Genomic DNA, 27,734 nt, shown 5'->3' on the forward strand with positions numbered 1-27,734 from the left:
CCTTCAGCTGTCACAGAAACCCTAACAGGTGTAGATATTAATTAATATTTTAAATGTATTATACATATTACTTCAGCACAAGTAATGTACATAAAAGTAATTACTTTAAATGAAAGTCAGTAACTGTATTCTGATTTCAAGAATTTCAAATGTAATTTACACTACTTTTTTCTAAAATGTAATTAGGTTAAAGTAATTACTTTGTAATCAGATGTACCCAACACTGGGTCAACATTGGTTTAAAAAATGATCATAATTAATTTGGATTTTTAGGATCAATAAAATACTACGCAAGTGGCTGATTCAGCATAAAATAGTGTAAAATGTTTATATATTAATCATTACAAAAGTTAAATAATAAACTAATAATATAACAACCAAAATAAAAATACTAATAAAATTTTGTATTTTAATTTGACATAAAATGGGACAATTTTAAATACACAGATTTTTATTTTTTATAAATGCATGTTAATGCACATGAAATATTAAAGACAAAAAATAGACACTTTCTAAACATTTAATATACACAAAAGTTTTCAGTGGGGAATTGTTTTATTTGTCTTCACACACAAAATACTGACAATGTTTTCCCTATATTTGTGACCTCTACATGTCATCCCTGTAATAAATAAATTCTAAATGTGGCTATTATCGGTCATTTTGTTTCCTATCATTCTATTAACCCATCAGGGAAACGAAAGGCCAGCTGACAACATGAGTATCGCATGTAGATCAACTAATCAAAAATGACATACAACCTAAAAGTGCCAAAATACAAAACTTCTTTTAAAAAACAAATCACCTTATAAAACCCAAATAAAAGGGGTTTATACCTTATAAAACCAAAGTCTATTTTTCTCCTTTGTCTTAAAGAATTGAAAAACCCTGAGCATTTGCATTTGATTTTAACAGTCAGGTTCTGTCTAATTAATAAGCTGGAATGTTGACTTAAGTCACTGATTGAGTTCACTGCATGTAAACATATGGGTTTGCTTTGTGTAGTACAGTGTTCACAGAGCAGTTTGAAGTCATATTTAGTTGTGCATGCCCTTGACTAACATCATGACAACTATCAGACCAAGGCAAAGAGTCGACAGGCTCTCGTTTGATCGCATGCAACAGATTTTGACTTCTGAACTCATAGGTCAATCTGATGTCTTGCTGCATGTAGTTTTTATGATCCACAGTGGCATTTGTAAACACATATCCATCCTGATTGCTAATTACAGAGTCAAAGTGATTCAGGTCTTTGTTCAGGACACACTTAAGAGGTTTGCTCACTCCTGCGTAGAGATACTTGTGATGTCCATTTATTATAGGAGAGCTGATGGCAGCTTTGCCCCTTTGACATGAGGTGTAGTGGTCATAGTATTCAGCCTCTGTTTTTACCTGTGGATATTCAGGAAACATCATATTTTGACGCCAGAGTGTCCCATTCGTGATACTCCCGTTTTCAGAGTCTGAATCTTGTTCGGTCTTAATGGCTGCTTCTGGGAGTAGCATGTTGTAACATTCATTCTGTATCGTGTACCTTCTCTCTCCTTTCCCATCTGCGCAATAACTCTCCATCTCATTGTGAGTGCATAGTTTCTGCGTGTCTATGCTATAACTTGGGGAAATTCTTAATTTTCCTGAGTGGCTGTTTTTGTTGAAGCTGTCATGGAGATAATTTTCATCAGGTCCTGTCCGTGAGGCAGAAGGACAGCGGGTGTCCCAGGGAACATCCACAGACTGCAGTCTAGAACCACCCAGAGAGGAAACACAGAAGCTGAGTGGCTCCTCTTGGGTTTTGCAGCTCTCCCCTCTGTACCTCTTACTGGCCAGAGCTGACCAGGAACTGTCAGGACAGGAAGTGCTGGACCAATTAAGATGAAGTAAGTCTTCATTGTCATATGAACCACGGGAAACACGGTGCCTCTTCTCACTGCAGAAAGAAAAAGTTAACAAGTTACAAAGTATAGACAAGCACAACGTGCTTAAGCTAACAACATACAAACAATTATAATCTTTCATGTCTTTATTGAACAAATCCCATTCAACTTTCACAGTGCTGTGGAAAAAGTAAATGAACTCCTAGGCTCTGGTCCTGGGCGTGCGAGGATGCTAGTGTGCACACATGGAGATTTGAAGCCGGCTCCCCGAGAAGAGGTGCGCTCTGTGTTTTAAAGACAGCGGTGATGAAGCATTATTCACGTCAGGTGTGCTTCATCCACCTCTGTCAGAATGAGGCTTATTAATTATGCACCTCTTCTCGCTCTCCTGCCCAACTCCCGTCGTGAGCCTGGCTGAAGGGTGGCCCTAAGAGGCGGGGCGACGATGACGAGACGGAGGGGCGGATCATTCCGCCACAAAATAATTTCTATAAAATGGAGATTTAGTACTGTGGCTACTCTCCCTAGAAGTGGCCACCCAGCCAAGATGACTAAAAGGACACACTTCAGAATGCTCAATGAGGTAAAAAAGAGCCCTAGAGTGACAGCTAAACACTTGAAGGAATCAGTGGTTAACATCTCTGTTCATGAGTCTACTATACAGAAAACATTAAACAGGCGTGGTGTCCTGAAAGGAAGTCGCTGCTTTCGAACAAAAACATTGCTGTGTGTCTGAAGTTTGCCAAAGACCACCTTGAAACTCCACAACACTACTGGGAAAGTGTTTTGTGGACTAATGAAACTAAGGTTGAATTTTTTGGGAAGAACATGCAGCACTATGTATGGCGTAAAAAGGCCACCGCATACCAACATGAATACATCATCCCAACGGTGAAGAACATGGGAGGGAGCATCATGATTTAAGGCTGCTTTGGGGCCTGGACCGCTTGCCATCATCGAGGGAAATATGAATTCCCAAATTTATCAAGATACCCTACAGGATACTGTCAGAGCGACTGTGTGCCAGCTGAAATTCAGTAGAAGCTGAGTGAGGCAGCAAGACAATGTTCCTAAACATAGAAGTAAATCCACTACAGAATGCCTTCAAAAAAAGAAAATCCACCTTCTGCAGTGACCCAGTCAGAGCCTAGACCTTAACCCAATAGAGATGCTGTGGAATGACCTCAAGAGAGCCGTTCACACCAGACATCATAAGAATATGGCTTAGCTGAAGCAGTTCTGTAAGGAACAATGGTCCAAAATTCCTTCTAAACGTTACCGGAAATGCTTGGTTGAGGTTACTGCTGCCAAAGGAGGATCGACCAGTTATTAAATCTGAGGGTTCAATTACATTTTCCACAGCACTGTGAATGTTTAAGGGGATGTGTTCAATAAAGACATGAAAGATTATAATTGTTTGTGTGTTGTTAGCTTAAGCACACTGTGCCTTGTCTATACTTGTGACTTTGATGAAGTTGAGGTCACATTTGTTGACAAATTAAAACAGAAAACCAGCTAACTCCAAAGGGTTCACATACTTTTCCTTGCCACTGTACATTTTTCCTTGTGAGCATCTTTGTGCCCCTTAAAAACCACCATGCAGTGCTTGGAGTACTTGGAGTACCACTCAAATCCATGGTACACTGGCGGCCAAAAGTTTGGAATAATGTACAGATTTTGCTGTTTCGGAAGGAAATTGGTCCTTTAATTCACCAAAGTGGCATTCAACTGATCACAAAGTATAGTCAGGACATTACTGATGTAAAAAACAGATATCACTATCACTGTTTGAAAAAAGTCATTTTTGATGAAATCTAGACAGGCCCCATTTCCAGTAGCCATCACTCCAACACCTTATCCTTGAGTAATCATACTAAATTGCTACTGCAATTATATGAAACACTGCTGAAAGCTATTTGGTTCATTAAATGAAGCTTTACATTGTTTTTGTGTTTGTTTTTGAGTTGCCAGAGTATGCAGTAGACTGGCATGTCTTAAGGTCAATATTAGGTCAAAAATGGCTTTTTCTAGAAACTCGTCAGTCAATCATTGTTTTGAGGAATGAAGGCTATACAATGCTTGAAATTGCCAAAAAAACTGAAGATTTCACATAAAGGTGTACACTACAGTCTTCAAAGGACAACTGGCTCTAACAAGGACAGAAAGAGATGTGGAAGACCAGATGTACAACTAAACAAGAGGATAAGTACATCAGAGTCTCTAGTTTGAGAAACAGACGCCTCACATGTCCTCAGCTGACAGCTTCATTGAATTCTACCCGCTCAACACCAGTTTCATGTACAACAGTAAAGAGAAGACTCAGGGGTGCAGGCCTTATGGGAAGAATTGTAAAGAAAAAAGATTTGCACTTTTGGAACAGAAAAACAAAAAGAAAAGGTTAGAGTGGGCAAAGAAACAGACACTGGACAACAGATAACTGGAAAAGAGTGTTATGGATCTTAACCCCATTGAGCTTTTTGTGGGATCAGCTAGACTGTAAGGTGCGTGAGAAGTGCCCGACAAGACAGCCACATCTATGGCAAGTGCTACAGGAAGTGTGGGGTGAAATGTCACCTGAGTATCTGGACAAACTGACAGCTAGAATGCCAAGGATCTGTAAAGCTGTCATTGCTGCACGTGGAGGATTTTTTGATGAGAATTCTTTGAAGTAGTTTAAGAAGTTCTGAATTTTTTTTCCAAATTGTAACAGTAAGTTTTCATGTTAATAATGTCCTGACTATACATTGTGATCAATTGAATGCCACTTTGGTGAATAAAAGTACCAATTTCTTTCCATAAGAGCAAAATCTGTACATTATTCCAAACTTTTGGCTGCCAGTGTATATAAATATGGTAAGCATACAGAACATACAGGATTACAATTTATATCAGCGGTCGGCAACCTATAGCAACAACATGCACATGGAGGCATAATCACAGGCATGAGAGTAACACTGAGAAAGAGGAGTATGTATTTGATGTCCCTTGCACATGCATGCCAATCTACCTGGCACAGTGATTAACAAAGAAACTTAAAAATGGCACTTCAGGTCAAAAAGGTTGCCGACCCCTGGTTAATATCAAAGTACCATGGTATTACCACCCATTTTTTATACATGGTATCATGGTTATACAAGGTTGTTTTGGACATTGGTACTGCCATCTGATACCATCAATGTACCATGGAACCTGCACAGTACTTTTTGTAATATGTTTCTTTTCTATATGATTTATCTTTACCCATATAAAGGATCATAATAAAAAAGGTATACGTCAGAAATTGTTTTCATTCCAAGTTTAAATCATGCATTGATAACACTGTGTAACCCTTTTTTTAGTGTTATTTTCTAATTGCTTATGCCTCAAAAGTATAGAAAATGGCTATTATTCCCCACAAACTTTGCTTTTGTGACCAGGACAGTGATATTTTGAAATTTACCTATTTTCAAGAACATTCAAGATAGATTCAGTGCTGCGTAAACTTGGAGTAACTTCTAGAACTTTCTAGAACATTCCAGTAATATAAATAGTAGTATGAATACAGGGGCCTTAAGCCCACCAGTTCAGTTTAGTTCTAGCTGCCTAAGTGGATACATATCTGCATTTTTCTGAGATGGCATCAAGAGGCTGCAAGCATCCAGCAGGTGCATTTTGCTATGTCTGCGGCCAATTTATCAAGACAAGAGCGAAAAAGTACTCCGTGGAAGTATCTGCTAAGATGTGTGAGGCCTACAAGACATTTCGGCATGCCTGTCGGGGATCAAGACAAACACTGGGCACCTCATTTCACCTGCGAGCACTGCAAAAAAACTCTGGAAGCCAAGATGGCAATTGTTGCTCGGAATTTTATGTTATAAAATTCGTTAATTTTTAAAATTGTAAAAAGTTTTTAATTTTAAAATTATTGAAAAAATATATAATATATGAAAAATGTTGTGAGAATCTCTTACACATTAGTCATGGGTGAAATAAATGTACTTTTGTAGGATCGTACAGAGGGGAAAAGAGAGCCATGAAGTTCGCTATCCCAAGAATTTGGCGGGAACCCACTGACCACTCAAGCAACTGCTACTTCTGCATGGTGGACCCTTCCAAACATCGGACTGGCAAGATTGCACCTGCTATCATGTATCTGGACCTTCCTTCATCCATCGCCCAGGTGCCACACTGCCATGAGCTCCCCGTACCCACTAGTCCAGAGAAAGAGCAGCCGTCTTTAGAAGGGAGCAGCAAGTCAGAGAGTAAGACGTTGTAGATCCAGATGACAATTTCAGAGGTGGAGCTGAGGAGATAAACCCATACTACCCCAACCAAAAAGACCTCAATGACTTGATTAGAGATCTTGCTCTCACCAAGTCCAATGCTGAGCTTTTGATGTCTAAGCTCAAGCAGTGGAACTTGTTGGATGAAAGTGTGCAAGTCGCAGATCAGAGGAAGCGTCACCAACCTTTTTCCAGCTTCTTCACCCGTCAAGATGGGCTCTGCTTCTGCCACAATGTGACCAGTCTGTTCGAAGCAATCAGAATCGCCTGTAACCAGAATGAGTGGCGCCTCTTCATTGACAGCTCATCCAGGAGCCTCAAAGCCGTGCTGCTCCATAATGGTAACAAGTACCCGTCTCTTCCCCTGGCTCACTCGGTGCACCTCAAAAAGGATTACAACAACATCAAGACCTTGCTGAACGCTTTGAAGTATGATGAGTATGGCTGGGAGGTCATAGGAGACTTCAAAATGGTGGCATTCCTGATGGGTCTCCAGGTGGTTTTACCAAGTTTCCCTGCTATCTTTGCCTTTGCTTTTTGTATTACTTTAGTATAAATACATGTTAATTTGGATCCATATGTTGTTTTTTTCTGACTTTGTAAATGAAAAGACACAAATCCGCCCGTTTTCTCATTGGAAATAGGTACATTTCAAAATATCACTGTCCTGGTCACAAAAGCAAAGTTTGTGGGGAATTATAGCCATTTTCTATACTTTTGAGGCAGGAATAAAAATTTTGTTACATAGTGCATAATCATTTACCTTGTTCATGATATGATGCATTTAGTACTGATTCAGTTTATATAGAAATGCTTTATCCAAAATAAATAAATATATATATATATATATATATATATATTTTTTTTTGTCAAAATAGAATGACATTTTATTTTTACAAGCAATACATCCTGTGATCAGGTTGTTTTGTGGTCAAATGTTATTGTCAGTTGTGCCACCCACCAATAATGTTGGCACATCCAGCAGTAGGAATGCCTACTATGACCATGGTACCAGAACAGTATTTGTAAGGGGTCCTGGCACTTAATTTTTTAACATAACTTTGTTTCTCAGGAAAATGCAAGAAATCCTCCACATTGCAAGATGGGTAATAATAAATAATGAATCAATCGATTCAAATTTTTTTGAATTAAGCGCATATCAAAATTTACTGAGAAAGGCACCCAAATAAAAGTCATTAGAATATTAAAATAAATGTAAATGTAACATATAACAAATATTATAATTAAAATAATTATAACATTACATAATATTGTGGCAACAGTCAAGTAAATCATTTAGACAATACAAGTGGCATACAAAATATTGTTTGTTTTATTTCCATATCATTAAAATAACCCTATTATTAGCCTGCATCCCTTTACTCTATTTTTAATTGTTGGTCTAATTACTTTTTTTATGCACTATGTAGTTTCCAGCACCTCTAATCATAAGCGCTGTGTTTTTAGGATGCTGTGTCAAGTTAAACGAGTTTGAAACTTTGAAACGAGTCTTGAGATCTCTGCATTCTGTTGTGCTCGGTCGATCTACATTTAAATTTAGTCACTTAGCAGACGCTTTTATCCAAAGCGACTTACAAATGAGAAACATAGCAAGCAATTTGTCATTTAAAGTTCAACAACATCTGCAGTGTTGTCAATGTGAGCAAGAGTGCTTCGTCTGTGGAAAGCTGAATAGCTGCCCGAGATTGTTCCAAAGTGGATGAATGTGCTGTCTTCTCGTTGGTTTGACGAGGCATGTTTCCGTTACAGCTGGCGTACTGACTGCCCCCTACTGGATCAAAGTGGTACATCAAGCTTGAATTGCTTTGATGGTGGAACATTCCTTATTATGGAATTTAGGTACAGGTCGGGAGCATGATTAAGAAAATTAATGCATTATTTTTCATACAATTAATCACACTAAATTAATGTGTTATAGACAGCCCCAGTAATAAAATAAAAACAATGTTCTACTGGTCTGTTCCAAAACCTAGTGAGCTGCCACCGGAGACAGTATTTTAAGGCATCATAGGTGTGCTCCCACTGTTTACAATAACAGAAAAAGGCTGTTTTTTACCCTAAATGTGTGTGCTATCTATATTTATGGCCATTAGAGTATCATGTCATTCCTGTACTAAAATAAGCTGCGAGTAAGAATCGCTGTTTATATGGTGCGCTGACTTGCCACCTACGTAGAGCATTCCAAATCGCTCTCTTATGAGTAGGGCTGGGTATTGATACAGTTTCCAGATTCTATTTCTATTCACAAGCTCTCGATACGATTCCGATATCAATATGGGTATATTTCAGTCATAATGTCCATTTTGCTTACATATGAAAGAAATTCTCTCCCAGCTAATGTTGTTAATCAACTAGGTACATTACAAAATATTTATTTTACTAATTCGATTTTATTTGTTTTTATCATTTTGGTCACATTTGAGCTTTTTAAAAATGTACAAATCCATGTATTCCATCAATAAATATGATAATGTATTCCATATATTTTTTGTGTATTGTTAAATGCATCATTTATACTATTTAATTGTACTGTTTGTAAAACACGTACTAAAAACCTGCATTGTCTCTTTAAAAAAAAGTGCGTCTGTAAATAAGTGCATATTAACAAGAGTGGACTCGAATGGCTTTACCTCATCTGTAATATCCGTGATTAGAATTAAATATTTATTTTTATTTATTTTTTATCAACAATTGACTAAAGAACAGAAAGGATATTAAGAGAGACATTATTCAGGCTTTGGACACAGAACGAGTCAAATCAAACTGTAACCCTCAACACGCAGTGAAAGGAAGCTGAACTTCTTCGCCAATTTACTACTTAATCACTGGTGAGTAAAATCTATAGTTTATACTTTTACCAGCCAGTGGCTTATCACAGATATTTTTAGTCCCATAGTGCGTAATTTGGTCTTGTATGCAAGTGATTTACTGGCATTGTAGAGAGTTGTGCATATAGTAAAACTTGATCCTGGAATTTAAGAATGGATATTGAGATCGTTCAAATGAAGATCATTAATCTATATTTTTACCCAGTCCTACTTATGAGGCTCTATTTTAGTTAGGCAGGAGACAGTGGGGAAGCACACTAGCAAATTTTGTAACAGACCCTGTTTTAACTCTCAGATTCATAATTATCATTATTCCTAAAACTTTTAAATAGGCAAAAAAACAAACAAAAAACAGATGGACAGGCAGATAGACAGATACCTGCTGGCAGAGGTTTTGTGTTTGCTCTTCATCTTGAGTTCAGTGGTTGAGGGCAGGACCAGAGGAACAGCCACACAGAACAGAGCGAGCTGAGGCGGCAGCAGAGCTCCAGAGTCCGTCTTCCTCCTCTGACCCTGCAAGAACTTCAGACGGCCCTGAAACTGTATGCTCTTCAGGACGGGAGCAAATCAAAGAGAGTGAAAGAGAATTAAAGGAAAGAGTGTTTGGCTTTCTTTAAGTATAGATACACAGTTGTGTTCAGGTCCAGAGTAGTAGGGCCAGGGTGGGGTTTGGGGAGATCTGCACCCCTAATCAAGGTTTAAATTGATGTTCCTTTGAAATGCAGTGTATAATTTACACACCGGAGGAGCACAGAACTGAAATATTCCACTCTGCTTTGTATAATATTTTGTGTGTGATGTCACAACTGACCAAGAAGCCGGATGTGGTGTCCAGCAGGCAGCGTACTCGAGCGAGGAAGCACCGTTTGAGGAATGGAGACAGTTCAGGAGAAACTCCATGAGGCTCCTGAGCACTGAACAGATGACCCATCACAACATCCTCATCTACTGCAACACACACAAACAAAACTCTCTAGAAAGTGTTATGACAGTTTCTTCCATTTACTTAAAGGTGCGCTCAGTAACTTTTGTCTTTGTCATCGTGGACTTACACTGACACCTAGAGGCTTGGATGCAGCACAATTTAAAATCAATAGTTTTCAGTTTCAGATGCCATTAAAATGTAGTATTCACAGTCAGCCATGATTACTTTAATCAATGAGTGAAAGTGTCAAATAACAGGACGGTTACTGAGATTAAACGAGTAGTATTCGGCTGGTCATGTGATTCTAACATGGCAGCCCCCATGTGCGGACCCTCTCCATGTAGAATAAAACAGCTTTTATAAGGTTACTGACATGGCTGGAGACTTCATTTTAATGTGAGTGATCATGATTTCATACATATATTGCAAAATTACAATTCATGTCTTTAGAAGTCAAACTTACTTAATGAGGAAAAAATTACTGAGTGCACCTTTAAGGACAGTTCTCTTAAAAATGAAAATTCTTTCATTTAATCACCCTTGTGTCACTGGAATACAAAAAGAGTTATTCATTACAATGTCCATGTTGTTCTTTTCCATACAATGTTTCAAACAAAAGTGCATGGTGGCCAAGTTCCAAAAAGGACGTAAAAGCACCATGAAAGTACTAAAAGTCATCCAAATGACTTGTGAGCAATATTTCAAGTCTAAAAAAAGGCATATTAAATAGTGAATTTAAATGTCAGTATGTTCCTCACACAAAGCTTTCGAAGGCTTGGAATATATGCCTATGAGTTGTATAGGTGATTTTTTTGGCACTTTTATGTCCTTTTTGAACTTATATTCCGTGCAAATTTGTGCATATTCCGGGTTCAGTACTAGTTAAGCTCATTCAACAGCATTTGTGGCATAAAGTTGATTACCGCAAGTCTTTTTATTTAAAAACTTTGGGTTTCAGAGAGGCACTTCCCTAATCCGTAAACATTAAAATATTTACTATTTCAAAAGAGTAGCCACACGACGTAAAAAAAAATTGTTAAAATGATTTTAATGTGAAAAAAATCACTTAACCTTTTCTGAGTAGAGTTATAGCCAATTTTACAACTTCGCTGCCATGACAATGTAATGTAAACAAACCCTAAAACCCTAAAATGACTTTAAAAATGACAATTTAAACAACTTTAAAGTTCAAATAATACATGAGTTTTAACAGAAGAATTAATGTAAGTGCCTCACTGTGACCTCGATTTTTGCTTTTTTAAAGAAAAGGAGGGATAAGTCGAAACAATTTTTTTGTGGTAATCATCATTATAGCACAAATGCTGTCGATTGAGCTTAACTTGTATTGAACCCGGAATATTCTTTTAACGGCCACTGGTCACCATATATTTTTATCTTATGCAAAAGAACAGCCTGAACATTCTGGTAAATAACGCTTAAGGGGAATCAAATTGTATGGGGTTTAGATGATATTTACATTTTTGGGTGAATCAAGAATACTTCGGTTTTGATGCGATCGCATAGCTTATGTGTACAATTGGGCACTTGGCCTTTCAAAGTATACTCCATTTGACTATGCATGCAAACACAGGCGGTTGGCACATGTGCACCACGACTCCTATGAGACACTAGATCAGTGGTTCCCTACTCTGTTCCTGGAGGCCCCCCAACACTAAACATTTTGGTTACCTCCCTAATCAAACACTTGATTTAACTCATCAGCTCGTTAGTGGAGACTCCAAGATCTGAATTGGTTGTGTCAGAAAAGGGAGATATACAAAATGTGCAGTGTTGGGGGGCCTCCAGGAACAAGGTTGGGAAACATTATACTAGAGTATTCCTCTTCAGGAGTTAAGACCCACAAAGATGTCTTTCTAGTCCATCATACTGGATTTATACAAATGCAGGTATCTCCCGAACTCCTCACACACGCATTCTAGACATGCACATTCACTATTGTTTTCACATTTGTCTCCTGTTGTTTACCTGTGATTACTCTGCTGATGACGACGCCTAGTGTTCGCGTCTAACCGAAGTATAATTTGGACTTAAGATGTATCGTCCTAACAGATAAAGTTAACTTTACCATTAGCAGGACAGAAATATTTTGTAACTCAATTATTATTTCTAATAGTTATTCAAATACAATTAGCAGTAACTAATTTAATCAATTGGAAGAAACAGTAAATAATCTATGTCACCCCCCCACCCCCCTCGGTGTGTCAAATAGGGTTAATGGTAATTATACACACACCAGCTCCCGGAGCAGTGTGGGGCTCCTGCTGGCTGGGGTTCATCGCCCAGTGAAGCTGTCTCCTGAACTCCTGTCTCTCCTCCACATGGATATATTCAAAGATGTTCTGGTGCATCACGTCCGTCTGCCAAACAGGGTCACACACACAAAACAAGAAAGTGTTTATTTCAGAAGCACTTTAGGTCTCGCATCAGTGTGTCCTTTGTGTTTGGCTACTGCGTTGACCTCTGCACTTAACCCGCACACAGATGGATGAACCGCAAACAATGGCCTAATGCTCAAGGTCTGAGTGTCGACACCACAAGTGAGAGACCCACAGAGTTACATGACCTTCTACAAGAGTGGCCAACCCTCACTGAAGAACACTTAAGAATACATTGTCTATTTGGACACTTAAACAACACTTAAAAATGTCAGAATGTCATTGCATTAGATAAAACATCAAACCAATTGGCATTCGTATTAAAGACAGATGACTTCCTTTCTTTCTGCCATTGAACAAAGGAAGTCATACAGGTTTGAAACAACATGAGGGTGAGTAATTAAAGACAGAATTTTAATTCTGGGGTTCCAAAGGATTTTCCAAATGTACAATGTGTGCTTGAACCCACAATTCTCTTTTCATAGCCGGGTTTTGTTTGTTGCGTGACACCAGGGCTGCTCGCATGCAGACAGATGTGACTCTACACTGATGAAAAACAAAACAAAAGCCTGAAATGCCACACGGCCATAACCACTGTTCATAAATGACAAACTCTCCCTAAAGTATTCAAACTTCCCTTTTATTTTCTCGCCTGGGACATGCAAGGCTTTCAAACGCACTTGCCTAATACACTTGTCTAATACACAGCAGTGCCACTGATGTTTCTGTTTCCAACAACTTTGCTGGTTAGAAGAGCAGATTTAGGGTAAATCTTATGTAATCTGTCAAGAACATGTCTGGGTCATATTTCACCCCAAAATGAAAAAAAAAATGTAACTGATATTTAGCTAAAAGAAAATCAAAGAAGAATTTTTTCATTTACATTGTGTCATTATTTTGATGACAATTAAGCACCCCTCTCCCAAATTCTCATTACCGTAATGCAAAAACAATAATGATATTATTTCAACTGTAAAGTATACATCATGGTAGTACTAATTGTACTGTCTTTATTCTATAAATTATGGTAATGAGAATTTAAAGAGTAAACCTGTTTAATTGCAATAAAAATAAGCTTCATTTTCTTTACACAAAATATCTTTTTTTCCCCCTTCATCGTGAGTTGAAATATGACATGGACATGTTTTCGTGAGATTCACCCATTAAATGTTTGCTATAGAAACTTTAGACTTTGAAGGCTGTGGAAAAACTCTTAAAATGAACTGAGGGGTGAAAAGCGGAGACTATTTTTTCAAATCATGGTAGAAGAGGCTGAAAACATGACATACTTCTGTATTTACACACTCAACCACAGTGGCTGTGGCCATTCTTGTACAACCACACATGATTTTTTGTTTAGATTTCTCTGATGGGACTTTTATTTGGGAGCTACTTTGAAATGACTTTCAAAATAATAATAATAATAAAAAAAGAGTGTCATTTCCAAAACAATCAATGGAAATCAAATGATGGTCACTAATGATAATTAAATATACATTCTACGACAATAATGTTGGCATTCAATTGTAATTTACTGCACAGTGAAATGACAGCTGTGCAATAAAACAGCCCTTCCCATTTGTCACAATAAAAATACTATTTATGAGCACTGAATGTTCACATGGAAATGGGAGGAAAAAAACATCAGTGCTTTTTAACTTTTAATATTTAACTTTTTAGCTTTTTAATGTTTAACATGAAATCAAATTGACACAAATAATCTTTTATCAAAATGTAACCACTTACTCCACCTCTTTCTTTTCAGCCTACATTTCCTTATTTTTTTAAGACCTCCCTCCAAAAACCTGCCACACAGAGTCCATAATTCAATCAGATCCCAATTCAAAAAAAAATTTCAACTTGATTTTTTTTCACACCACCATTCTTACACAGTGCACCACTATTATTAATACAGAGACATATTCCAATTTAACACAGTCACTATATTTTACTTCCATTGTTCCAGTCAAAAAGAGTGACATAATGGTTACATTTTAGCAATGTATTTTGCATTAAACAAGTGAATCTGTAGAAATTTAATTTTTTTTAGAGTATTCTGTACATTCAAACAAGAAACATAACATTTTAAAATTATTTACATTTCAGTTTTTCTATGTGTTGATTTTATGTTTGAAGGTTACCTGATGAAATCCCAAGTAGTCGACAATAGTGGATGATGCGTAGAAAATAACGCCATCTGTGCTCACAACCAGTGCGAATCCATTCAGAGACTGTTGAAAACAAAGATGGATTATTGCAGGTCCACTTGGCACATACAAATCTATTCAGAATGTATAGAAATATGGAATGCCATGACACTAAAATTGTATGTGAAAACATTTTTATCTAAAATTGTTTGGCTGGATCTACTGAGCCTAAAAATCAATTAACCAAAAGAAAAATACAAATAGTTTATTTTTCAAGATTTTGATATCTCCCACGTTTACCCATTTTCTGTAAAGAACATCTTATGTTAAAGAACCTGAAAAAAAAAAAATAATTATTACGCTATCTCTAATTAACACTTTAAGCTTGGATGGGCCCGCAAGAAAAAACATTTGTTCAAAACATTAATAGCTACAGTTTTGACCGACACAAAATAGGTATTGTTTAAAAGCTAAGAAGCTTTACTTTACAATGCATGCAGACATTATGACCAAAACTGAACTAGTGTAAATCAGAAGTGTTGCGTTTTGATAATTTCTGGAAAGTTTTGTACTGTACATATTAATGTTATCAGTAAAAACATTAAACTCATCAAATAGTCATGTGTCATATGTTGTTGGAAAGCTCTCAAAGAGTAAATTACAATCAGCCTATATGTTTTACTCACAGAAAAGAGAAAAATATAGCAAGTAATAGCTAAGTATATGTCTTTGACATTTCTTTCATGTGAAATGACGCATTTTCGCTTGTAACTTCACGGAAAATAAATGGAACATAAAATATCACATACCATTACTTAAAGGAGGTGATTATCTTTCAAACAAGCCCGCAAACAAGGTAATCGGATGCATAGATTAGATCATCCATATGAAGCACAATGTGCACACAGCATCTGGCAACTTGCAATCTGAAAACTCTTTAGCTTTCCTGGATCAGATGACTTCATCGGAAATGATGTAGCATCATGGAACGCTACACCAATCGGATTGGTTCAGATTGGGTTCAGATCAGAGCAAAAATCATCCATATTTGCGCAGAGAGACATGTGATTGGTTACTGTTTCTTATGGCTACCAGGAGATGGTGCCAAGTACATGGCACAGACTCAGTGATGACTCAAATGGCACAGAATGAAACTCATGACACTACAGAATGAAACTCATTCTGTGAAATCTCATGACTAAAATCATGTCTGCATGCTATGTAAACCTTTAGTCATTATTGTGTTTGCATGTGTAATTAGTTCTTATGTACAATTATTTGTTTTATTGGTTTGGAGAAGCTTTTGGACACTTTAGACTATTTTGTACACTGGGATAAATTATTTTTGTAATGCTATAACTTTTGATTGCTTTGTTGAATCAACACAAAATATTACTCAGTTACAGTTGACATAATTGGGAACAAAACAAAAGCAGTTTGATACACCTTATTTACCTTATTTAAAGCAGTCTGAGCCACCTTATTTACACCCAGAAATATATATAGTCTAAAATTAGAAGGAAAAAGTAGTTTCTTAGGAGTTTCAGAATTTATCATAATCTATATCATTTAAAATTCTTTTAAATGATACCAAAATACTTGAACCTCCTTTTTTTTTTTTTTTTTTTTTTGAATTATAAGCCTTTAATTTTGGGTATGCCACTGAAACAGGAAATCTTTAAAAACACCCTCAGAGCCTAAAGGGTTAAAGAGCTGCTACAGTTAAAGTTTGAACTGCTTTATAGAGTAGAACTGAATTACAACAACTAGTGACGAGCCCCCTTCAGTCACCTGTAACAGAAGGTCACTCTCTATGACGGAGGCCAGAATCTCTTTCCTGTGTTCAGGTTTCGAGGCATCACTGCTATGATTCTCATTCTCTTGGACAGCTGTGTGGAAAGGAGCGCATGAGAGAGAGAAAGAGAGTGGGGAGTTTCATGAATATATAAACCAAAATTATATATATATAAAAAAACAAAAAAAAAACAGGCTCAATTTAATGGCCATAACCTCAGCTGAAATGAAAAGCTACTACCAAAGCAATAAGCCATAAGAGGCAATGCATTAAAGTGATATATATATATTGAGGCAACAGCAGTAAAATAAAATAAACTGTTCAAATTTGTTTTTACAATTCTGGCAAATAACAGTTCATGAGCTTAACTGTGGCTGTTTGATTGTTAATCTGCTTTTCAACCATAAAGTCTCATTAATATAGAATCCATCTGAGGAGGTCAGGTCACAGGTTTGCATATATATCAGCTATTTTACAACAGCTTTAAACTCATAAAATCATCTTTAGAACCGGAACTAAAAGTTTTTCACAACTGTGCAACAAAAACCCCAATAATTTGCCCTTATAAAACATATCATCCAAAGTCACAACCTACAGAGTACACAGAGTTTATATGTAGCCTATATACACTCTGATGGCCTCTTTCTTTCTCTCTCAACACCATGAGATAAACTGGCTATCCAAATAAAGAAAACCAGGACAAACACAAACCTTGAAGTGTCACATCCAGCATATATTGACAAACCTTGTTCATATCCAGCAGGTCACTAAACAACCATTTGAACCTACAAAGCACTGTATGTCCCCAGTTGGTCAGGCTACATTTCACTTTAATCAGAGACAATCAGGCCGATCATCACTTTACATTCCCCATCTGCTTGGAGTCAGTCCATTTCAGATGAGTTCTTCCAGTTTCATGATTGGTTGACGATGATTGGAAAATAACTGAAAGAAGTCTTTATTGTGGCAGCCAAAATGTAAATGTGCTCATCCAAAATGGCTGAGATAAAAATCATAAGTATCATCATATGAAGTATTTCAGATTTACTTTTTTAACCTTCTTAATTTAAAGCATATTTGTGGACTCTTAAGTCAAACATCAGAACATAAAAGTGAATAAGATAACCACAACAAACTGACTGAGCAGAGTAAGTTGTTTGCACAACTCAATTATAGCATGCACATAATCCGGATTCAAAACAGATTTGTTTTTATGTTTTTTCCTTAAAGCAGCTAAAACTGTACATCATGTAAGGATAAACTTACTGTACATCATGAAGCTCTCTCGAGCACCCTCTCCTGGAGAAAAGTGTTTACTCTGTCCACTGTATTAACAGCAAAGAACATCTAATTACCCTGAGTTACACCCTTTCTCTCTCACTTTTCTATGTCTTTTCCATCTTAAGCCATTATCACGCAAGCCAGAGGCGCTGTGGACTGAGGCGGGGGGAGGGTTGTGCTTTCTTCTGAATCAAACACCTGACTGAAGAGGAGGGGGAGGAAGATGCTTGGTGAGAAAGCATGTACCCTAGCCTGAACCCAGGAAAATCTGAAAACACATCAGAGTGTGACAACACATTAAACACTCAGTCTTCCTAAACTATTATCCTTATTTACACTGGCGGTCAAAAGTTTGGAATAATGTACAGATTTTGCTCTTATGGAAAGAAATTGGTACTTTTATTCACCAAAGTGGCATTCAACTGATCGCAATGTATAGTCAGGACATTAATAACATGAGAAATTACAATTACATTTTGAAAAAATGTTCAGAATTTCTTAAACTACTTCAGAGTTCTCATAAAAAAATCCTCCACGTGCAGCAATGACAGCTTTACAGATCCTTGGCATTCTAGCTGTCAGTTTGTCCAGATACTCAGGTGACATTTCACCCCACGCTTCCTGTAGCACTTGCCATTGATGTGACTGTCTTGGGCACTTCTCACGCACCTTACAGTCTAGCTGATCCCACAAAAGCTCAATGGTGTTAAGATCCATAACACTCTTTTCCAATTATCTGTTAATTTATCATGATGACTCAAGGATAAGGTGTTGGAGTGATGGCTGCTGGAAATGGGGCCTGTCTAAATTTGATCAAAAATTACTTTTTTTTTTTAGTGATGGTGCTGTTTTTTACATCAGTAATGTCCTGACTATACCTTGTGATCAGTTGAATGCCACTTTGGTGAATTAAAGTACCAATTTCCTTCAGAAACAGCAAAATCTGTACATTATTCCAAACTTTTGGCCGCTAGTGTATGTCTGACACTCCACTGATTCACACACTAATGTATAGCATACAAATAAAAACATTCAAACCTACATATTTTGGTAACACTTTCCAATAAGGTTCTATTTGTTAGCATTATTAAATCCATGCAGTATCATGAACTAACTACAAACAGTATTTTTAACAGTATTTGTTAATGTTGGTTAACATTAACGAAGATTAATAAGTGCTATAAAAGTATCGTTCATTGTTAGTTCTTGTTAACTAATGTAGTTAACTATTGTTAACAACATTATTGTAAACTTTTTATACCTAAAAATGTACAGTATGTTAAAATAAACAAACCAACATAAGTACAGTAAAAGTTGTTCATTGTTAGTTCTTGTTAATGTAGTTAACTAATGTGATTAAATACAATAGTATGTAAACTGTTACTTTAAAATGAATGTTAAATGTTAATGTTGATTAATAAGTGCTGTAAAAGTATTGTTTATTGTTAATTCACATTCATTAATGTAGTTAACTAATGTTTACGAATACAACCATATTGTTAACTGTTATTTAAAGAATGTATACAGTATGTAGAAAGTAACATTAACAAAGATTAATAAATGCTATAAAAGTATTGTTAATTGTTAACTAATGTAATTAACTCATTTTAATGAATACAACTGTATTGCACACTGTTATCTAAAAATGTATACAGTACTGTGTTGAAATTAACATTAAAAATATAACAAGAATTAGTGCTGTAAATGTGTTGTTTGTTGTTAGTTCATGTTAACTTATGTAGTGAACTACTGTTAACGAATAAAGTGTTACCCATATTTGATCATTCACACACAAAACAAAATTGGCTCAGAGTTCAAAACATGAAGAAAATCAGGCTTACTCTCGATTATCTCTCTCTGAGGACTCATTCTCCATTCACTCACTTCACATCCTCTGGCAAACAAGCCCAAATGTGCAGGTGGATGGGCTACTTTTCACAAAATGTCTTCCCTCATGGCAGAAAACACCCATTTCACCACTGGCTTGTTTTGATGAGGGGATGGAAATAAAAACCAGATCTGCTTTTGACAATTGAGGTTAAATTTACAAGCAGATGTGTGTTTATGCACGGGATATATTCCACAGTGAGGAACGGACTCTGTTAGGCTCTTTTTCCCTGGTTTCTTATAACTTTTAACATTGTTCCTCACTCAATGTTTCTTAAAAACACAAAACCTTTGACAAATGCAAGCACAGCACACATGGACAAACAAATGAAACAACAAGGAAGGTATAATAGTATCTATAATCACAGAGCTCAAATATGATTCATTTGAAAATTATTCATTTTTTTGATGGTGGCATCTTCTCTGTGTGACAGTTTGGGAAGGTATTCCTTCATCCAGGTCATCGCAAAACAAAGACACTTGAATGAATGTTCAGTGTCTAGCACAAGACCCTTATGTGGCACAAAACAGCTCTTTTGGGGAGTCTTTAACTCATGCAAGTGACATTTTAAACATATTTACCAAATACTATTTATTGCCCAAGATGCAAGACTTAAGGGGGGAAATAAAGTTGGCGCATCTTTAAACAGAAGCATTCTAATTTTAAAAAAAGTGTATGGCAAGAATTTCACTATTAACCCAATTATATTCACCAAGAAACTACACAACTGAACTTTAAAAGTGTCTTAGTATGAGCCCAAGTTATCTGAAAAGTAATTCCACATCTGTCCTTGGAATCTTTGAAAACATCTTTTGCAATGTTTTTTCCATTCTTAACCTTTGACATTCAAAAGCACGTTGTGAAGTCTTATCAAGAAGGGACTTCATAGAAACACTTCATAAAAGTTAGGCTACACTTTAAACCATTTGTGCTTTATTTAATTCTCAGAACAGATTGTATAAAAAATGTTTTTAAAAAAAACACTTGACCTTGAAAAATAAATTAAATAAAAAAAAAAATACTTTTGAGAATCCTTTGTACCGAGAGTCAAAAACACAGAACATTTTAGAAAGAATTCACTCTTTAGATTACTTTACATTTCTCAAATATGTAATACACATTCACAGCCTTGGATGCATTACATACATTCACGTTTATTTGTGTGTGGGCTGTGAAGAGTTGGGGAAAGAGGAGGAGTGTGGCTTACAGTAGGCTCATTTATGCATTGCTGGTCTCCAGCGCTCTGATGGACAGATCGCTTTCACTGGCGTCCCTCTGAGGTCAAAGCCTGATGTACTACAGTCACGCAAACCCAACTTTACTACAGTCTCTTAAAGGGACAGCACTCCATTTAAACACTGCTGAAACAAATCTGTCTTTCAACAGAGACTGTCCATCATGGCCAAAAAAATGTCTGTTACAAAATAAGAGGAAAACAATTCCAGATACAAGAATCCATCAATTCATCTATTTATCTATCTGTCTGTCTATCATCCATTGGTCATTCCATCCATCCGTCTATCCATCCAGCCATCCATCCATCTGTCTATCCACCCACCCATGCATCCATCTATCCAGCCATCCACAATGAAGTTCCAGATACAGGAATCCGTCAATTCATTCATCCATTTGTCTGTCTATCATCCATCGGTCATTCCATCCATCTATCTATCTGTCTGTCTGTCCATCCATCCATCTAGTGGTCTATCCATCCACCAACCCGTCTATCTGTCTATCCATCCACTTGTCCACCTATCCACCCATCTATTCATCAATTCATCTATTTATCTATCCGTCTGTCAATCATCATCTGTCATTCCATCCATCCATCCATCCACCTCACTGTTCACCCACCCACCCATCGCTCCATCCGTCTATCCACCCAACCACCCATACATCTTTCTCTGTCTATCCATCATCCATCTATCTGTCTATCCATCCACCGAGCCATCTATCTGTCCATCCACCCACCATGTCCACCCATCCATCTACCCTTTAATTAATCTATTATCTGTATGTATATCATCCATCTGTCTGTCTGTCCATCCATATATCCATCCATCCATCCATTCATCTGTCTGTCTATCCATCCGTCCATCTATCTCTCTATCCATCCATCCAGTCATCCACCCATCCATCCACCCATCTATCCATCTATTCATCTGTCTATCCATCCATGCGTCTGTCAATCCGTCTATTCATCCACACATCCGTCTGTCTCTCCGTCCATCCACCCAACCATCTTTCTGTCTGTCATCCATCTGTCTATCAATCCATTACGGTTGTCACGATACCATAATCATATCTTACGATACTATACCAGCTAAAGTATCACGATACCAAGTAGTATCACGATACCACACGATATGTGTTAATTCTTAACACTAGGCCATTCCACTTGTTGCTCCGGAAGTGGTGAAAATAACTGATGGATGAACTGGAATAAGGCTCAAATGGACTAATTTGTTACCTAATACATTCTTAGTTTGATATAAAAAATAAAAAAAATTAAATAAAAATAAAAAAATCTTTGCCGCATCAAAGACTAGTTCAAACGGCAATGGATTTACATTTTTATTCCATTATTTTTGTGATTATTTGAATGTTGGTAACATAAAAATAAAGATATTGTAACACTGAAAAGAGTGTTTTGAGCAGCTGTTTCACTATTACAACTGCTTCAGACCCTCTCTCCTGGTAAACAGCTGCGCGAATGCAGATTACACACACTGGTTTGATTGCACGCCTCAGGGACGTGATCAAACTGTGTTAAGAGTTAACACATACCGTGTTGTAAAGTATTTTTTTTTTAAACAGATATTATCCATTAGGAGACACGACCGCCAAATTAACAAATTAACACTGGGATTCAGACGTGTGTTTGAAGCATGGGAAAACCACACATAGAAAAATAACAATACCATATAAGTGGCAAATCCTAAACAGCATTTTGCACTTTTAAAGGGCACTGCGTGAATTGGAAGCCACTCGAAAAGACTACATTATAGGTCTGATTCAAATGAAAATTTTAGCGAAAATAATATTCACTACCGTACATACAACATAACTTACGGTATTACATTTAAAATATACTGTGGCAATGGCATTATTTAAGCTTTAGCATCACGATACTACCGTAGCACCGGTATACCATGCAACCCTACAATCCACCCATCTATCTAATTTTCCATCTGTCTGTCTGTCTATCCACCTACTCATCCACCAGTCCATCCATCCACACACTCGTCCACCCTTCCATCCATCCACCCACCCATCCATCCATTCACCCACCCATCTATCCATCAATTAATCTATTTATCTAACTGTCTGTCTATCATCCATCTGTCAGTCCATAATCCATCCGTCTGTCCATCCATATCCATTCATTTATCAATCCATCTATCCATTCATCTGTCTTTGTCTATCCATCTGTCTGTCTATCCATCCATGTGTCTGTCTATCCGTCTATTCACCCATCCATCCATCTGTCTGTCCAATTATCCATCTGTCTGTCAATCCACCTATCTATCACTCTCTATCTGTCCATTCATGTCTATCCATGTCTATCCATCCATCCATCAATCTGTCTGTTTTTCCATCCATATATCCGTCAATCTATATGCACCTTTGTTTTTATCCACATTGCACATAAATAGTCAAAGATTCATTCAATTGTTTCTGGTCAATGGTCATACGACACAAACATAAAAGACAAGAACTCCAGTAGCACATACACTTCAATAGCAAATTATTCCACATCACCAGAGCTGATGACAACAGCTTTCCAAACAAACTTCACTCAGGGTACACCTTATCAAACACAGGGGGTGTCAAAGGGGTCAACATGTGCCTTTTGTGAACCAATGGCTGTGGCATGAGAGAAGCAAAGTGTGGAAACTGTCTCTGCCATGAGATGCATGACTTTGTAATTTGGCACATAGTTGTTTGCAGTAATGTTCACAGAATGGTTTTGCTTTATATGACTGTTGTTACCAGGGTCCGGAATTAACTTTTTAGCCCACCAGCCAAGGTGGATGAAAACATTTACCAACCAGATAGATTTCATACCGGCCATTTTTATTTTTTATTTATTATTATTTATTGCATTTTACAGACATGAGAGACAAATAAACAATACTGCAAGCATGTTTAAGTGAACTGCTTTTTTAAAGAATTGTATTGTTTTATAATTTATGAAATATTTAATTGTCAGATAATGAATTTAGAATTATTTTTCCGATTATTCACTTATTACTACAAAACTAAATTTGTATTTTAAACTACATGTTGTCATATGAACAACCAGTAAGTAAGTTTAATGAGTCTCAAGAGCCTTAAGTTCACATAACACAGTAACAGATCTTGGTTTATTTGGAGTGAGCCAATTAATTCAATAAGCTCCAACTGATTCATAAGTCTTTTTGATTCACTAAAAAGAGCCGGCTCATAGGTTTACTGCTAACTAGGTATGACCTCATACAATTTATTTGGAAAACAAGTACAATACTCCTTTTCAGTGCTCGCCGATACTGATACCTGTTTTTTTGTAACATTTTTTTCTGAAATCCATAATGTTACACATTCATTTTTATACACATCCGAGCACTGCATATTGATTCTAAATCTTTGCCATAAGTGGCAGTGTATGACACAAAGCAAAGGATAATTAGACATTTTCATGTTATTATGTACAGCGGGATTCAAAGGTCTGAGTCCACATTGAAAATCTAGGTACCAAAATCTAACTTGTACTAAGTTTTAGGATTTTGAAATGTTTTAAATAAAGAAACTTTATGACAAACAAGACATTTTAGATTCTGTACTATTTCTAGGTCACTAATCAAAATGTAAACAAATTTGTGACTGACCACGTAAACCTTTCATACAAAAGGGTTCCTTGCTTCTATTAAAGCACACAAGATGCTCAACATTCTCAAATCATGCTGGATAACATGAATCATCATGTTGTGCACAAACTTGGTATGCTGATGATATCATTTGTTTTGTTTTTATTAAATTAGAAAAATGCAAAACAGATGAATTTTCATTAGTGGTCTCAGACTTTTGGGCACTACTGCACATTACAACATAATTTTCAAATTGATGTCTCATGCCACAGTGACTGATCATTGGTCTCCAAGCAGCGTAACAGGCATGAAACACAGTTTGAAGGAAAGGGGGGGGCTTGAAAGCATGTGAGGAGGAAATAAAGGATTTGCCAAAAGGACTCACCATGTCAGGCGGACATTATTGCAGTTGTCACGCAACAGAATGGAGCTTAACGGCAAACTCCTTTATGACGTATTTGGGTCATTTACCAGTCGTTTGCACGACATCGCGTGCGGAGAGAGTGCTTTTTGGTTGCCAACAAATACGGCCCCTATAAATGTTGATGTCGACATTACATTTTTTTGACTATTAAAGAAAAGATTTTTATGCTTTGCCTTTCCATGCCTGAGCTGTCTGAATGGCTAAGGTGACAGAATACAGTTTAGACACAAACAAGAAACCAAACATGATCAAGAAACGGTCTAAAATAAGAAAAGCACCCCTTTTAATTCTACTCATTTACATGCATTATGGGGGAATAAAACAATGTTTTAAGTGGATTATATACATGCAACATAAACAAAGATCAAAGAGGGATTTGTCTAAGGGATAACTAAGGTCATGGAATTCTCACGCAAGTGAAGGGGGGGGGAAAATCATTGGTCCCGTGCTAAAACAGATGTTGGAGACTCAAACACACATGAAGTTGGATGCTTGGATCATCTATCAGCTTTTAGCACAAATTCTTACATGATGAAAACAAATGGACAAATGTTTGTAGTACAGAAGGAATTTTTGCGATCTGCACGCAAGAAGAATATGCCAAGAAGGGTCAAGTGGCTGCCAAGCACCTGTATAACTGAGTTCTCTGGGAGAAAATTGAATGTGATACTGGAAGCTCACTGTGGAAAAGCACCCAGAATTCAAGTTTGTGCCAACATCATTTCCTTATGGAGACGGTTTCTTTCTGCTGTTGTCCCATTTAATTCATTTTATTAATAAAAAATGGCCATAGGAAATGGGCATAACACCTCAATAGTTTCAATGACATTAAATTAGGAGCAAACAGAGACTTCTGAACAAGTCTCCTGCTTCTCAAATAATTTTCCTGAGAAAAAATTCCAGCAGTCACACACGACTCCTCTAGAGTTTCAGAAGAGATGACCCAGTGCGTGTCAGATCTGCCAAGATGCCAAAGTCTGCAAAATTCATAGATTTCAGAATGATCTCAAACAATTCTCATAAAAACATGTCAAGAGTAAATTCAGAGCTATGCCATTTAAAATTTGTATGCTCTATACTTTACTTTGTCAACATAATTGTGTCCATTTTTAATTTCTTCACATGAATACTGAGAAACATCCGAATCCTGATCACCAGCTTCCCTTTTTAGTGCTGTCTCAGAGTCTGCAGGCCGGGGACTTTGCCAGGCTGCAGGTATGCCACCGCTCATTTATTACATTTATTAATGAGGGGCATTTATTACCCATAACCCCCTTCTCTCCACATCTGCCACTCACATTCTCTGGATCTGAATTACTCCCTCATGTGCAGTTTCCTAGTTTCTGCATAGATTTACTATAACCACTATTTGTTTGTAACAATGAACGCACCATAGTTTCCATCCACAAGTCAAGGTTCACAACCAGGAAACAAAATGAATACTTGCAAAGTACCAAATGTAAGTAATTATTTGCTTTGGTGAGTTACTCACCAGTGACCGATGGTAACTTTATACTGCAACACAATACAAGTCAAACTGTAAGACAGACATCGGACCCTCCCTGATGTGTTTGAGAGCTATTCAAATCAAACACAAACAATCCTTATAAAGTTACAGTATCAGGGACTGCAATATAATAAATGGTTTAAGTTGCATTGTAAAATTGATAACCCTGGCTTATGATCCTCGTTTAATTAAGTGAAACAAGCAATTCAAAAGACATTCAAACTGTCAATTAAAGAAAAAATCTGTCGCTTGTCATACGTCTTCTAACAGCTTCCAGCTTTTTCCTCTAGAACACTATGAGGTGACACTAAAAAGAAATATACACAGTGGGAAGAAAAAATATGTAAACCCTTTGGAATTAGGTGGTTTTCCACATTAATTGGTCCTAAAATGTGATCTCATCTTCTTCAAAGTCACACGTATAGACAAACACAATGTGCTTAAGCTAACAACACACAAACAGTTATGTCATTTACATGTCTTTATTGAACACATCCCATGAAACATTCACTGTGCTTTGGAAAAAGTAAGTGAACCCTTGGATTTAATAACTGGTCGATCCTCCTTTGGCAGCAATAACCTCAACCAAGTGTTTCCGGTAGCTGTGGATTAGACAACTTTCAGAAGGAATTTTGGACCATTTTTCTTTACTGAACTGCTTCAGCTCAGCCATATTCTTAGGATGTCTGATGTGAAGGGCTCTCTTGAGGTCATTCCACAGCATTTCAATTGTAATCGATTAACTTAGATGTTTAACTCAGACTTAGATGTCCTGCTGCATCATTCAACTTCTACTGAGCTTCAGCTGTTGCACAGCCACCCTGACATTATCCTGTAGGATATCTTGACAAACTTGGGAATTCATTTTTCCCTTGATGATGGCAAGCAGTCCAGGCCACAAAGCAGCAAAGCAGCCCCAAATCCTTATGCTCCCTCCAACATATTTCACCACTGGGATGATGTTTTCAAGTTGGTATGTGGTGCCCTTTTTACGCCATACATGCTGTGTTCTTCCTAAACAATTCAACCTTAATTTAATTAGTTAACATCAGAGATGAGAGAGAGAGTGTGTGTATGTGAGTGTGTGTGTGTGTGTGTGTGTGTGTGTGTGTGTGTGTGTGTGAGTGAGAGAGAGAGAGAGTCGTACAATTCTGGCATCACCTCAAACAGTCCGATTAAGAAACGATCAAATATAAAGTCCTCCTCACCAATGAAACCCCTGCTGTATCACACCCTCTGAATATTCTCAAACTTGTTCATGAATGCAAATTTGATATCCGCTCCAATTACAAATCTAAACTTATTGTTAAAGAAATTGACAAAAACCTAAAACATGATCACAATGAAACATTAAAAACTGAATTTGACCTCCACAACAAACTTCAATGCTATTCAGCCCTAAACAGAACTACCAAGATTACTTATCAATTAAACAATTTAATTTCTATGTAATATTTATTAGTATTTCCATGTTTCACTCTTCTTTTTTTCACTTATTGTATTATTGCAATTGGTATTATTGTAATATTGTATTATTGC

The 27,734-nt window shown here is 36.9% G+C and overlaps 1 protein-coding gene across 2 annotated transcripts in view; it reads right to left on the bottom strand.

Moving 5' to 3' along the window:
• Nucleotides 1-549: 549 nt before the first annotated feature.
• Nucleotides 550-27,734, bottom strand: part of LOC127443148 (uncharacterized) — a 38,552-nt gene continuing 11,367 nt past the window's right edge. Inside the window, exons 4-9 of one of the 2 annotated variants that reach the window (XM_051701695.1) lie at nucleotides 16,245-16,342; nucleotides 14,448-14,537; nucleotides 12,165-12,288; nucleotides 9,797-9,930; nucleotides 9,365-9,534; nucleotides 550-1,927 (exon numbers count right to left, since the gene is read on the bottom strand). In XM_051701695.1, the coding sequence (XP_051557655.1) occupies nucleotides 970-1,927; nucleotides 9,365-9,534; nucleotides 9,797-9,930; nucleotides 12,165-12,288; nucleotides 14,448-14,537; nucleotides 16,245-16,342 (1,574 nt within the window). In that variant the 3' untranslated portion in view covers nucleotides 550-969. Of the gene's footprint in view, nucleotides 1,928-9,364; nucleotides 9,535-9,796; nucleotides 9,934-12,164; nucleotides 12,289-14,447; nucleotides 14,538-16,244; nucleotides 16,343-27,734 lie in introns of both variants that reach the window. The other variant, XM_051701694.1, reaches the window with a different exon arrangement.

Source organism: Myxocyprinus asiaticus, chromosome 6 (assembly GCF_019703515.2).
Source record: "Myxocyprinus asiaticus isolate MX2 ecotype Aquarium Trade chromosome 6, UBuf_Myxa_2, whole genome shotgun sequence".
In the NCBI taxonomy this organism is placed as follows: Eukaryota; Metazoa; Chordata; class Actinopteri; order Cypriniformes; family Catostomidae; genus Myxocyprinus; species Myxocyprinus asiaticus.